This window comes from Cervus elaphus, chromosome 26, assembly GCF_910594005.1.
Source record: "Cervus elaphus chromosome 26, mCerEla1.1, whole genome shotgun sequence".
In the NCBI taxonomy this organism is placed as follows: Eukaryota; Metazoa; Chordata; class Mammalia; order Artiodactyla; family Cervidae; genus Cervus; species Cervus elaphus.
The window spans coordinates 27,770,094-27,783,190 of NC_057840.1; the positions used below are offsets into that span (position 1 = coordinate 27,770,094).

General features: G+C 39.5%; 1 protein-coding gene across 1 annotated transcript in view; it reads left to right on the top strand.

The window, feature by feature from the left end:
- Nucleotides 1-13,097, top strand: part of ZC2HC1B (zinc finger C2HC-type containing 1B) — a 37,136-nt gene that overhangs the window by 1,092 nt on the left and 22,947 nt on the right. Inside the window, exons 2-4 of the mRNA XM_043888346.1 lie at nt 9,799-9,860; nt 12,240-12,359; nt 12,900-13,038. Coding sequence (XP_043744281.1) covers nt 9,799-9,860; nt 12,240-12,359; nt 12,900-13,038 — 321 coding nt within the window. The remainder of the gene's footprint in view (nt 1-9,798; nt 9,861-12,239; nt 12,360-12,899; nt 13,039-13,097) is intronic.

A 13,097-nucleotide genomic window follows, 5' to 3' on the forward strand; every position in this document is an offset into this window, starting at 1 on the left:
TGCCCTTAACTGTAAATAAATCTTCCTTAAGGGTGGTGCTCGGTTGTCACCTACCCTATCAACTTTTCCCTGACCATGTTTTTCAAAATAGCTCAAACCTTCCTCTGCATTCTTTATGTTCTCTGTAACGTCCTTTGGCTTCTGAGATGTATCTTTTCAGCCCCTCACTAGAGCTCACTGAGGGCAGAGTGTGTTTCTTTACAGAGTTATCCCCGCGTCAAGAACAGAGCCTGGCATTCAATAAGTGATTACTAAGTAATATAAAATGAATGGCTATTTGGACAGATATTTCAGAAAAGAATTGCTTAAACTTAAAAGGGCCTAGATTCAGTCTTAGCCAGAAAGAAGGCCTCAGGCATCCCAGACAGTGGGCAAAAATTACTTAAGAATTTGCCTGCTGTATCTTAAGGACCTATTTTGTTTAAACACTGTAATTGGTGTAAAGTCACTTTTTTTGGATACTTTAGAACTTATTTTTACAAGTCAAAGTATCGAGAGCTATTACAATTTATGCTACCTGTGATGTATCCACACCTCCATTGTGATGTCATCAGATCACTTCAGGTGAAGTACAGAACTTTATAAAGATTGTCAGTAACTTTGAATTATCAATACTTTTATGTTCCTTCTTGTGTGTTGCCATTAGTATATTTTATTCAGCTTGTTCCAGTTAAAGGTCAGAAGAAGGGAAAAATTCTAATGGCCTTGATTTTTACTTGTAAAATTTACAGGAGAATGTATAATAAACATTCCAGTTATTCAAGTTAAGTAGAACAAGTTATTCAAGTTAAATAGAACACAGAAACCACCTGTGGGTTTTTATTCAATTTATTCTTCCCTTTGGTAACTCTTACAAACCATCTAGACTTTTATATTAATCAACATCTGCATGGCGTCCCTGTGAACACAATATCTTGTTTAGCTTTGAACAGCTGAGAAGCACAAGTCTAGTTCAGTGACTGTTTGATCAAGGCATCCTTGAGAAGATAGCTGAGTAGTCTGAGTCTTACTTCAGCTCCTAGAGTTTTAAGGAACCCCATGTGTAGATGTCTGAACTGGGTGATGAGTGAGTCCTGGGAACACAACTCACCACAGTTGGAGCATCCTGGACCTCCTGCCAAAATAGGCTTAGTGGTTGTCTGCTTAGTCGTTTTCTTTTTTCTGCTTCTCCACTTAGCATGACCTCTCTCCGTCTCTGAAGAGATGAGTGCAGAGCCTTCCTGTGGAGTGAGATGAGTCTCCTCAGCTGATCATGCTGATCATAGACATCAGCATGAAGAGAAAGTAGGCACTTTTCTGGGATTTAGTCAAGTAAACCAAGTACAGAACAGAATGAGAGCCAGATATATATATATATAGGAAATAGTATCCTTAGATTACAAAGGCTGTGAATGCCTAGGTTATGACCGCCTTCAGCATATCTGTGTCTTTAGTCACTCTCCTCCAGTCTGAACTGGTTGCTTCTCTAGTTCTGGGGCCCAGCTGTCATCCTTCTCTCCCCCTTGTGTTGAATGCCTGTTTGCTGTATCTTTTACTCACCATGTGGAGTATATGTCCTCCAGTAATTCTTGAGACAGAGAACATAGGATGTAGTCTTGAAAGCTTACATGTCTGGAAATGTGTTCTACCCCCATGTTTGATTGGTAGATTGGTTGGGTATAAAACTCTAGATTACAGATTATTTTCCATCAGAAGTTTAGAAAAATTTTCCCTGCTTATTTTTGTTTTTATTGTTTGTGAATCTGAAGCCATTCTGACTCCTGATATTTTGTAAGTTAACTTTTTTCTAAGTCAATAGAATCTGTCTCCAGTGTTATAAAATTTTGCAATAATATTTATTGGTGTAGATTTGTTTCATTTGTGCTGGATCCTCTCAATCAGGAGACTGATGTCCTTTCACTTCTGGAAATAGTTTAAAATTATTTTTATTTTCTTCCTTGTATTTTCTCCTTTCTCTCCTGAATTTCTGTTTTGGAGTAGGACCTTCTGGACAGGTACTGTAATTTGCTTGTTTCTGTATTTCTGTCGTTTTACTCTACTTTTGGAGAGATTCCCCTAATTCTACCTGCCAGCCTGCTGTTGAGTATTTCTCATGTAAGGCTTTTAATTTCTAAGAGCTTTAATTCTCCTTTATAACGTTTACTATGGGCTTACATGCTGGAGACTTCCCTCAGATCTTAGGAAGTTCCTGTCTTTTGCTCATAGTTAAGATTGGAGGAAGAAGACACTGGAGACTGAATGGATGGGTAGCATCAGATGATTTTGAGCTTTTATTGTAGGGTGGTCTGGGGTGAGATGTTTCTTGAATCTTCCCAGCATCAGTATCTTTAGCTCTTTCTCCATGGAATGATTATATTCTCCAGAAAGCTTGCATTCTGCCTTGAGAGTAAGGGTCTGGCAGGCAGAGTTCTGTGAGCCAAGTAGAGGAAGGTGGGTGTGGGATATTTTCTGCTTTCAACATCACTGTAAATGAGATTAATCACTAGATTATGTACACACATGTCGCATATACAGTTAATCCTCATTAACCATGGAGTTCCTCTTTGCAAATTCACCTACTCGATAAAATTTGTAACCTTCAATCAATAGTCAAAGGTGCTTTCACAGTCGTTCACAGGCTTGTACATAGCAGTTTAAAAGTTGAGTCATCTAACACCCATGCTCCCAGGTGGGGTAGCATGATGTGCTCTGCCTCCTTGTTTCAGCTGTCCCCACTGTAAACAAGGGAACATTTTATGGTCTACTTCATGCCCTGCTTTTCATAATGATGGACTCTTTCTTGATGGTCTCACTGTTTAAAAGGCTCCCAAGCATAGTGTTGCCAGGACTGTCATGTGCCTTATGGAGAAAATATGCCTAAAATATTATCTAAAATATGTTAGATAAGCTTCATGCCAGCTTGAAGTGTGTGGTTGGCTATGAGTTCAATGTTGTTGAATCAACTATATTTAAGGTGTCTTACAACAGATAGAAAAAGGAAGGTTAAAATGTGACCCAGAGGCTCAGAGCAGCTTAACTTTGTATTTCCCCCAGGAGTAGTGTCAGTATTTGCACATTTAGTGCTTGCAGGGATGTATGGAATGTTACTAGCACAAATATTTAGAACCAACTATGTATATGTGAATGGTATCTACCTACCCATGCCTTCAGCTGTTGACCCGTACAGAGGTCTTCTGTCTTATCCTTTCTGAAGAGTAGTCTTCTGCTAGAGTTGGAGAAAGGCAGTCACCCCGGGGCTGGGGGATGAAGGGGGAAGAGTCTAGGAATCTCCACCTCATTTTTAGAAGACTTTCCCCCTGATTCTCCACGTTTGCAATCTCTTCTTCCTCACGTATCCTGTCCCTGTGTCAGAGGCATCTCCTGCTTCAGAAGTTTTGAAGGGTTCTGTGTATAAATCTGGATTTACAGATTCTGTAAATTTCTGGTTCTGTGTGTGAATCAGATTTATTTATTTATTTTTTTCTGCCATCAGCTTGGAAAGTGGATTTTGATGGAGTTTTATGTCCTCCAAGTTGGTTACCATGTCTTTCAGCTTTCCGGATTCTAGTTTTTTTTTTCTTCTCCTCTTTCCTCCCTGTCCTCAGGGTTCTCCATGTTTCTGAGTCCCTTTACCATAGGATTTGGGGAGAAAACAAAAAGAAAATGGCATATTCTCTGTCATCCTAATTTCCTTAGTCTCAGTTCCTATTATTTTGTAACTCGTGTTCCTGAGATAATAAGTTTTGGCTAGTATGCCAGCCCCTTTGCTGTAGGGCCCTGAAAGATGTCAGTATTGCTCATATTTGCACGTTCTAGATTGCAAAGGACTGAAGAGTTTTTTTGATTCACTGACAGCTAGGTAAGAGAATATCTTTTTCCTTCTTTGCAATGTCTTTATAAGGTGCAATATAAGTAATGTGGATTGATAAGTGTCTCTACAAAGCATTCTTACCTTCCAGCTCAGAAGGAGAATGTCTAGTCTCAAGTAGAATTTTTTCCAACTTCATTACGGCCGTAATCCTCTCCAGGTTTCTTGTAAAATTTTTGAACTGAAATTTTGTAATGCTTATTTATCATTGTTAACATGCTAGACAAAACTGTTGATCACTTCCAGATCAGTTTCCTCATTTTAAAAATTGTCTTAAGATTGTGAACCAATGTATAAAAACAATAGCCACTTTAATAGTCTGCTGAGACTCAAGTTAGGGTAAAGTTAGAAATAAGTAAGTTAATGTCATTGTTTTAGAATATTTTCTATCAAAAGAGTTTTTTTAATGTCATTCTTTCTTTTAAACAGCAATGCATAATGTATATAGAAAAATTGAAAATTTAGGAAACTCAAGTTTCACCTTTTTTCTTAGCACTCTAGGTAATTATATGTGTTGTGTGTGTACCACATATATATGTATATATATCCTTCCAGTCTATTTGTAGATACCTGAATAAAAATGCATCTTAAAATTTTCCATGTTATTCTCCCACAAATCATTTTTAATTACTGCATTTTCATTCACTCATTGGCAACCTACTTGTGTAAAGGCCAAAAAGTATTTATAACTTTTGGCTTTGCAGGCCATATGGTCTTGGTTAGAACTACCACACAACTCTACCTCCGTATTTTGAAAATAGCAATAGATTTTATATAAACAAATGGGCCTGACTGGGTACTATTAAAACTTTATTTATAAAGATCATGCAGCGTCAGATTGGGCCCAATGGCCATGAGTTGCCAACCCAAAGGTATTTAAACTTATAATTTTGATGCAGTTCATAAAAAGTTGTAGAGATTCCTGCGCTCTTTATCTAGTTTCCACCAAGTTACATCTTAACTACAGATGTTAAACCCAACGTTAAATCCAGAAAGTATACACTGGTACAATGAGTGTTTGTAGTTCCATGCCATCACATCTTGGCATGGAACTAAGATCAAGTGTAGTTCCCTGCCATGTTACCACATGCATAACCATCAACACCACAATAAAGATAGAGAACTAGCCCGTCACCCAAAGGTCTTCCTCATTCCACCTCCCTCACTGACCATCCCTACCTCTTGGCAATCACTGATCTCTTTTCCATCTCAACTTCTGTCATTTCAAGAATGTTTTACAAATAGAATCATATGTGACCTTTTGAGAACAACTTTCACTCAGCAGTGAGATTGAATCATGTTTTATGTATCAGTAGTTGTTCATTCTCAAGCTGTGTCCAATTCTTTGCGACCTTACAGTCTGGAGCATGCCAGGCTTCCCTATCCTTCGCTATCTCCTGGAGTTTGCGTAGACTCATATCCGTTGAGTCAATATTGTCACCCAACCATATCCTTTGTTGCCCCCTTCTCCTCTTGCCCTCAATCTTTCCCAGCATCAGAGTCTCTCTCAATGAGGCAACTCTTCCCATCAAGTGGCCAAAGTACTGGAGCTTCAGCATCAGTCCCTTCAGTAAATATTCAGGGTTGATTTCCTTTAAGATTGACTGGTTTGATCTCCTTGCTGTCAAAGGGGGTCTCAAGAGTCTTCTCCAACACCACAGTTCAAAAGCATCAATTCTTCCGCACTCTGCTTTCTTTATAGTCCAACTCTCACATCCATACATGACTACTGGAAGAACCATAGCTTTGACTATCCGGACCTTTGTCAGCAAAGTGATGTCTCTGCTTTCTAATACACTGTCTAGGTTCGTCATAGCCCTTCTTCCGAGGAGCAAGTGTCTTTTAATTTTGTGGCTGAGGTCACCATCCACAGTGATTCTGGAGCTCAAGAAAATAAAATCTGCCACTGTTTCCACTGTTTCCCCATCTATTTGCTATGAAATGTTGGGACCAGGTGCCATGATCTTGGTTTTTTGAATATTGAGTTTTAAGCCAGCATTTTCACTCTCCTCTTTTACCCTCATCAACAGGCTCTTTAGTTCCTCTTTGCTTTCTGCTGTTAGAAAAATAGCATCACATATCTGAAGTTGTTGGTATTTCTCCTAGCAATCTTGATTCCAGCTTGTGAGCTATCCAGCCCAGCAAGATGTACTCTGCATAGAAGTTAAATAAGCAGGGTGACAATATACAGCCTTGACGTACTCCTTCTCCTATTTGGAACCATCCTGTTGTTCCATGTCCAGTTCTGTTGCTTCTTTACCTGCATATAGGTTTCTCAGGAGGCAGGTGAGGTGGTCTGGTATACCCATCTCTTGAATTTTCCACAGTTGGTTGTGATCCATATAGTCAAAAGCGTTAACATAGTCCGTGAAGCAGAAGCAGTTGTTTTTCTGGAAGCCCCTTTTTCCTATGACCCAGCGGATGTTAGCAGTATATCAGAGTTCCTTTCTGTTGCTCAGCAGTGTTCCAGGGTGTGAATGTATCACAGTTTGTTTAATGATTTGCATATTGAAGGGCATCTTGGTTGTTTCACAGGATTCTTGTAAGGTTCTATTGATCTCCACGTTTGGTTCTGCGTATTACCTTTTCTCCTTGTTGTCAAGCTTCCAAGTCGAATGTGTTTGAGAACGTGGTGGTGTGTTTCAGCAGTGCAGTTGAATCATACTGTGTTTGTCATTATTTCAAACTCACTGAACTCAAAACTCAACTGATTCAAACCAAAGGCCATTGATCTTCCAGGGGCTTCCATCCATTTACTTTGCAGGTTAGTACTGATACAGTTTGTTTATGGAGATGATTGAGTAAATAGTCTTAATACTTGTGGAGACAGAGACTCAAGTTTGAGTCTCACTGTTAACACTTACTACCTGTTGTCCTCAAGAAGTCACCTAATCTTGAACCTTCATTTTCTTATCTCTTAAGGAAAAAGAAAAAAAGGAACAACCCTATCTCATAGGATTGTTGTGAGGATTAAGTGAGATTATGTAGGAAAAGTATTTGGGAAGCAGGAAATCACCCTACGAATGTTACTGCAATATAAAAGTAAAGCATCCTTCATTAGTGTTTTAGAAAAAAGTTTTATAATTAGGATGAATAGTTTTTATTAATGGGTAAGTATGTGGAGGAATGGGACATCCTTGCTGAAGAAAGAAAATCATGACCTAGTTTTTACAGAGTTAGAAGGCCAAAAGAACAGAGAGGAAGAATGGTATTTCTGTATGGCTGCAGTGGATGACCTGTGTTCTAATACAATACCATCTGGCAGATGTGAGAAGAAATCATTTAAATCAACAATCTGTAATGAGCTACCATCTGATTCCTGTTAATCAAGACTTCCTTTCTCAAACCGTCTTCCCATGGTTTCCATGACCCTGTTCTCTCCTGCTTTCTCCTGGCTTATCACCATCATCTTCTTGGCCCTTAAATATGGAGTTCCCTAGGGATCATCCCTGTACTTCTCTTTCCATGACCTCTTCCCTGGCAATATCATGCCTTTACATCACTCTCCAAACAAAGCCTACATCTGTGTCTCTAGCCCTGACCTCCCTCCTTTCCATCCTGCTGGCTGGATGACTCTCAGACTCAGTATTTCCAAAGCTGAGGTCATTTTTCTTACAAGATGTCCCTTCTTTGTGAATTATTTCTTTGTCTCCATAGTCCTACTGTCTTTTCAGTCCCTCAGCATTCTTCCCTCTGTCACCTCCTAGTATCCCCCAGATCCAGTCATCTTATTGATTCTTTGACCACAGTTTCTCTCATTCCCTCTTTCCTTTCCTTTCCAGTCTACACTGTTAGCTTTTTAACTCAAATCCCACTTTCCATCCCCACTGCCCTCTGTTCATCCCTCCTCAGCTTTGTCACATGAATCTTCTACAGCATCATCCAGGTTCTGCTCAATGTCCTCGATTGCTCCCCTTATTTGTATAATAGAGATTAGCCAGATGGTTAGTCTAATATAGAATATTCCCCATGATCAAACTGCTTTTTTATTATCTTTATATTTTAAATATTTGCTTATGTTTTATGAATTTATTGATTTGGCTGCACCAGGTCTTAATTGAGGCATGCAGGATCTTCTTTTTAATTGATCTTAGTTCCTTGGTCTGGGATCGAACCTGAGCCCCCTGCATTGGGAGCACAGAGTCTTAACTGCTGGGCCACCAGGGAAGTCCCTGCTTTTTTAGTCTTTATGCTCAACTCCAGATGAACTGAAAGGCAGTAATATGAAACAAAACTTTTTTTCCAGAATTCCACAATGGTTTGCTTTTCCAACTTCATTTAAAATAATTTATGGGCATACCTTCTCTCCTTTTCTATGCTGGACCCATGTATAGTTTCTCTCAATATCCCCACAGAGTTGCATATAACAGGTGTTTATTTATTGAATGAATAATTGGTCCTATGATAGAAACTCAATTCTCATTTAACCCATACATCCAACAAGCAATTATTGAGAAACTTATTGTGTGTTAGGCACTTTGAGGCATTGGGACAGAGTGGGCACAGTTTTGTCTTTTTTTTTTTTTTTTTTTTTAGATATTTGAGTTTATTCTTCATTTAATTTTGAAAACACTTTCAAAATAATTGAATATTTTTTAGAAAAATAATAGCAAGTAGTTAATATATTATTATTGTAGTCCTTCACTTATTCTCTACTACCTATAAAATGTTTTCAGTGAGTCCGCTTCACAGGCCCCGTGAAGAGCTCTGACACAGAGCACCACGCCCGGGGTGACGTTCATCATTCTCGTGTGCTGCTTCATTGTAATGGCTCTGCCTTTCCTGATTTGGAGCAAAGCCCACCGGTTCTACTTGGTCCATTTCATCCTCTTCTACTTCCTTCCTCTTGGGTAGCTTCCTAGCAGAGAATCGTTGAGAAAGCCATTCTCAGGAAAAAGTTCAGTTGCTCAGTCATGTCTGACTGTGACCCCGTGGACTGCAGCACGCCAGGCTTCCCTGTCCATCACCAACTCCCAGAGCTTGCTCAAACTCATGTCCATCGAGTCAGTGATGCCATCCAACCATCTCAACTTCTGTTGTCCTCCTGCCTTCAGTCTTTCCCAGCATCAGGGTCTTTTCCAATGAGTCAGTTCTTCGAATCAGGTGGCCAAAGTTTTGGAGTTTCAGCTTCTCAGGAAAGTTTACCTTAAATTCAGTGCCTAGGCAACCCATTTCATACAGTCCATGATACATTGGCATGTCTTCATTTAGCACACTCATTCTAGTAGCAATCTTAAAGATGTTACCATTGGATTATTTGTGACTTTATACTAGAGTATCAGCTTTGTTTGTTGTTTAGTCAGGTAGTCACGTCCGACTCTTTTGTGACCCCATGGACTGTAGCCCGCCAGGGTCCTCTGTCCATGGGATTTCCCAGGCAAGAATACTGGAGTGGGTTGCCATTTCCTTCTCTAGGGGATCTTCCCAATGCAGGGATCGAACCCACTTCTGCATTGGCAGGTGGATTCTTTGGTGGCTCAGTGGTAAAGAATCCGCCTGCCAAGCAGGAGGCATGGGTTCAATCCCCAGGAGAAAGAAATGGCAACCCACTCCAGTATTCTTCCCTGGGAAATCCTATGGACAGAGGAGCCTGGCGGGCTACAGTTCATGGGGACACAAGAGAGTCGGACACGACCTAACACTAAACAACAACAAATCAGCTTTGTACTTAGTGCCTGATAGCTTTCTTTAGACATTAGTTTAAGGATATATTAAATAATTGTACTCTGGTTGCCTGAAGCATATGGAATGTATCTGTTTAGTGAAGTGAGAAGTCTATGTTAGGAAAACATGGGTGAGTTTTACAAAGGATCTTCCTAAGAGAAGGAAGTCACTGGATGATGGGGGGAGAGGAAGGATATCAAGCTATTGAGAGCTCCCCCACTTAGTCATTTCTTCTTGGGCAGGCAAGTCCATGAAACTAACATAATGTGCTCTTGGATCTTATACAGATGGCAATCAGGAGTTATTTCCCTGTGAAGTCTGTGGAAGACGCTTTGCAGCAGATGTTCTGGTAAACATAAAGACATTTTGTAGATGTGTTTCATTGGAGTTAAATGAACTGTCAAGTTAGTGAGGAGGCCGCAGTGGCAAAGATTAAAGACAGATGTGGAGGGAAAGCAAGGAGAGAAAAGTACATAACCTGTGGCTGGCAGGCCCCGAGGACACTTAGGTAGGTTGATGCTGCCCCCTTGAAAAGGGAGCTTTTTAAATCTGGTCCTGTTCCTGAAAGGAAGCCAGATAAAAGTGTCTTGGCACAGCTGATCGTCTCTTGAGAGGTTTTGGCTCTTTCGCCTTTTCTATAAGCATCAAAAATTCAAATTTTAAGGCCAAAGCACCAGGGAAATTAGCTAGTCAAGAGGAATGAACATTGAATTTGGAGCATCTGGAAACTTGGCTTTTAGCCTCAAATTTGTCACTAACTCTGACAAGTCCTTTAACCTCCCTCTGTTTTCTGCTTTGCCACGTATGAAGACAGAACTCTCCAGTTTCAGGGATTTAATGTAATTTGAACAAAATGGGTGTTAGTCCTGTTCCAGGACCTAATTGTTAATTAGATTTAAGCTAACTGCATGTCAAGTCCCCTGATTGATGCCCATAAAGTTGAATAAAGGCTTGATTTATTTCAAAATTAGGGAAACAAACATACCATATTATGAAGGAGTTCCCAAGAAAAATGATTTTTTTTAAAAAATCTAAGATAATGAACTATTAGCTGGGACATTTAGATCAAAGAGACTTGTTTTCAAACTTAAAAGAATTTGGACTATAATCCTGACTACATTTGGGGCAAAAGACTACCAAATGAGGTTGTAGGTTTTATTTCTCTGGGGAATTTAAAAATAGAATATCTGTTCTAGTTAACTGCAGCTAGAGTTTCCTGGATCTAGAAGGGGAACTCACAAGGCCTATTGTGGCCCAATAATCCCCCAGGGAGCTGCCTTTGCTAACCCAAGACTGCACCCCATGAGACTGGATTTGAGACCTAGGGAGGTACCTTTGAAGAGAGATCACTAAATGCTAAGTATTCTTGAGTCCTCTTGAGTTTTACTTCGTTGACCCATTTCTGGGCTGCAAAGAGCAGTTGATCAAGCGATCTGCTCTTTCTCTTCTCCCCTTCAGTTTTAAAATGGTATGGCGTGTTTATCACCACGTGCTGTGATTTTCATGGATCCTGTATTTTTTGGGTCTGGACAAAGTAACCGATAGCTGTTACGAGTTACATGACCATGAATGAAGAGGGCTTAGAGTGGAAGGCAAAGATTGGCATAATCCTTTAGTGGTGCAATAACTTTATAAAGGTGGTACACGGGCAGTATTCTTGCCTGGGAAATCCCATGGACAGTGGAGCCTGGCGGACTACTGTCCATGGGGTTGCAAAAGAGTCAGACATGACTTAGTGACTAAATCACAACTACGAACAACACAGGCAAAGCTCTATGTGCTGGTTCCCTGGTTTTTGTACCAGAAATGCTGAGTTTTTACTGGTCTACTGGCTGGAGTCATTTTCTCTGCCAATGGTCTTGTAAGTATTGTAATATTTTAAAGTTTAATATTATAAGCTTAGGTTTGCTCTAAAATAAATGACTTCATGAAAAATGTTTGGACACACTAAGGGAAAATGTCTTCATAACTTAAATGGAATTGATGTATTTTTCATTTGTCATATGGTTGTCCCAGTTGTTTCTTGCAGATGTTCTCAAATATTTCTTTGAAACCTCTCCACTCATTTTTTTCAGGAGTTAAGTGGTTTGATTTGCTGTATGTAGAAAAGCAACCCAGTTAAATCCAGTTTTGAAATGTTGAGTGGTAAGAGTTTTTCTGAAAAGGTTCCACTTGTATAAGAAGCTAAGTTTCCCCTTGCTTTGCATACTTTTGTATGCAGAGAATTACTTCAAAAGAATGGAAAAACAAGGTTGTTGGGACTCAATTCCTGGATGACTTGCTTTTGGAATTTAGAAACAGTGAAGGCAGAAAACAGAATAGAAGTAAAGAAAATTTCCTTGGCTTCAGTGAGTACCTAGCCGAATATCAGAAATAATTTATTTCAATTTAAACTAGAAACTGAGTCTTTTCAACATTGTTTAATGCTTGGAACTACTCACTGAGCCCAAGTGGTTAAGTTAAATATGTAAGACCAAATTTTAAGTCAGTTTCTTTAGCTGTAGAGGCCTTTTCTTGACCTTGCCCAAACACAACATCTAGTTATGTGTAACATGGGTGAAGAGAGCCAGATGGATTTGCTCTGCTGTGATTTGAGAGTTAGAGAATGAACTTGGCTCTGAAGGTGCAACCCAGTCCCTGCAGTGGGGGCTGCTTGAGTACACTGAGCCGTTACGAACTCTGTGATTGTACATGTTAAAAATTTTAATCCCCACTCCTTCTTTTCTAGGAAAGACATGGACCAATTTGTAGAAAACTCTTCAACAAAAAACGTAAACCTTTCAATTCCTTAAAACAAAGATTGCAGGGCACTGACATTCCCACTGTGGGGAATGCGCCTCAGTCCAAGGTACTATCGATATCTTCCTTGCTGTTCTTGATTATGTCCTTCAGTACATGAAAGCCTCTTTCTGGCTCTCTGCTTTCATTTTTGCTTGATAGGGCAATGTAATGTCATGTAAGTATAATCCACCTTTACTGTTTTCTTTTTAATCATGCACACTTAGATTTCCAAATGTATTTCAGATACTTTCCAGATGTGGCAGAAAACAAATCTCGTTTATATTTTCATTAGAGTAGCATTAAATCCAGCAATTAACTTGGAAGACAGTCACTTTAAGGTTACATTTAGGTCTTCCTTTAAAGTTTTGTGATTTCTTTATTTTTTGTGATTGTTGTTTTGTATTTTCCCTCACCACTGTGACTTGAAAATTTTATTACTGTGTTTTCCAAACCTCTTTTAGTGCTTTTGGAAAGCAAACTCTCTTTTTTCCTCCAAATTTCACAGTTCCGTTTCTTATAAATTCAAATCCCAGCTTAAAAAAAAAAGATTATAACAGTGAGATATATAGCCTAGATTAGTATATGTTGGTTTAATTTTTTTTTACAGCCACAACCCGTGAGAAAATCTAACTGGAGACAACAGCATGAAGACTTCATTAATTCGATTCAGTCAGCAAAGCAGTGTACACTAGCCATTAAAGAAGGCCGGCCTCTCCCACCTCCACCCCCTCCGACCATCAACCCAGGTGTGTGGACAGTTTGGTTTGCTTTTGACATTTTACTCTTAACCAGTTGAGGCTATGCT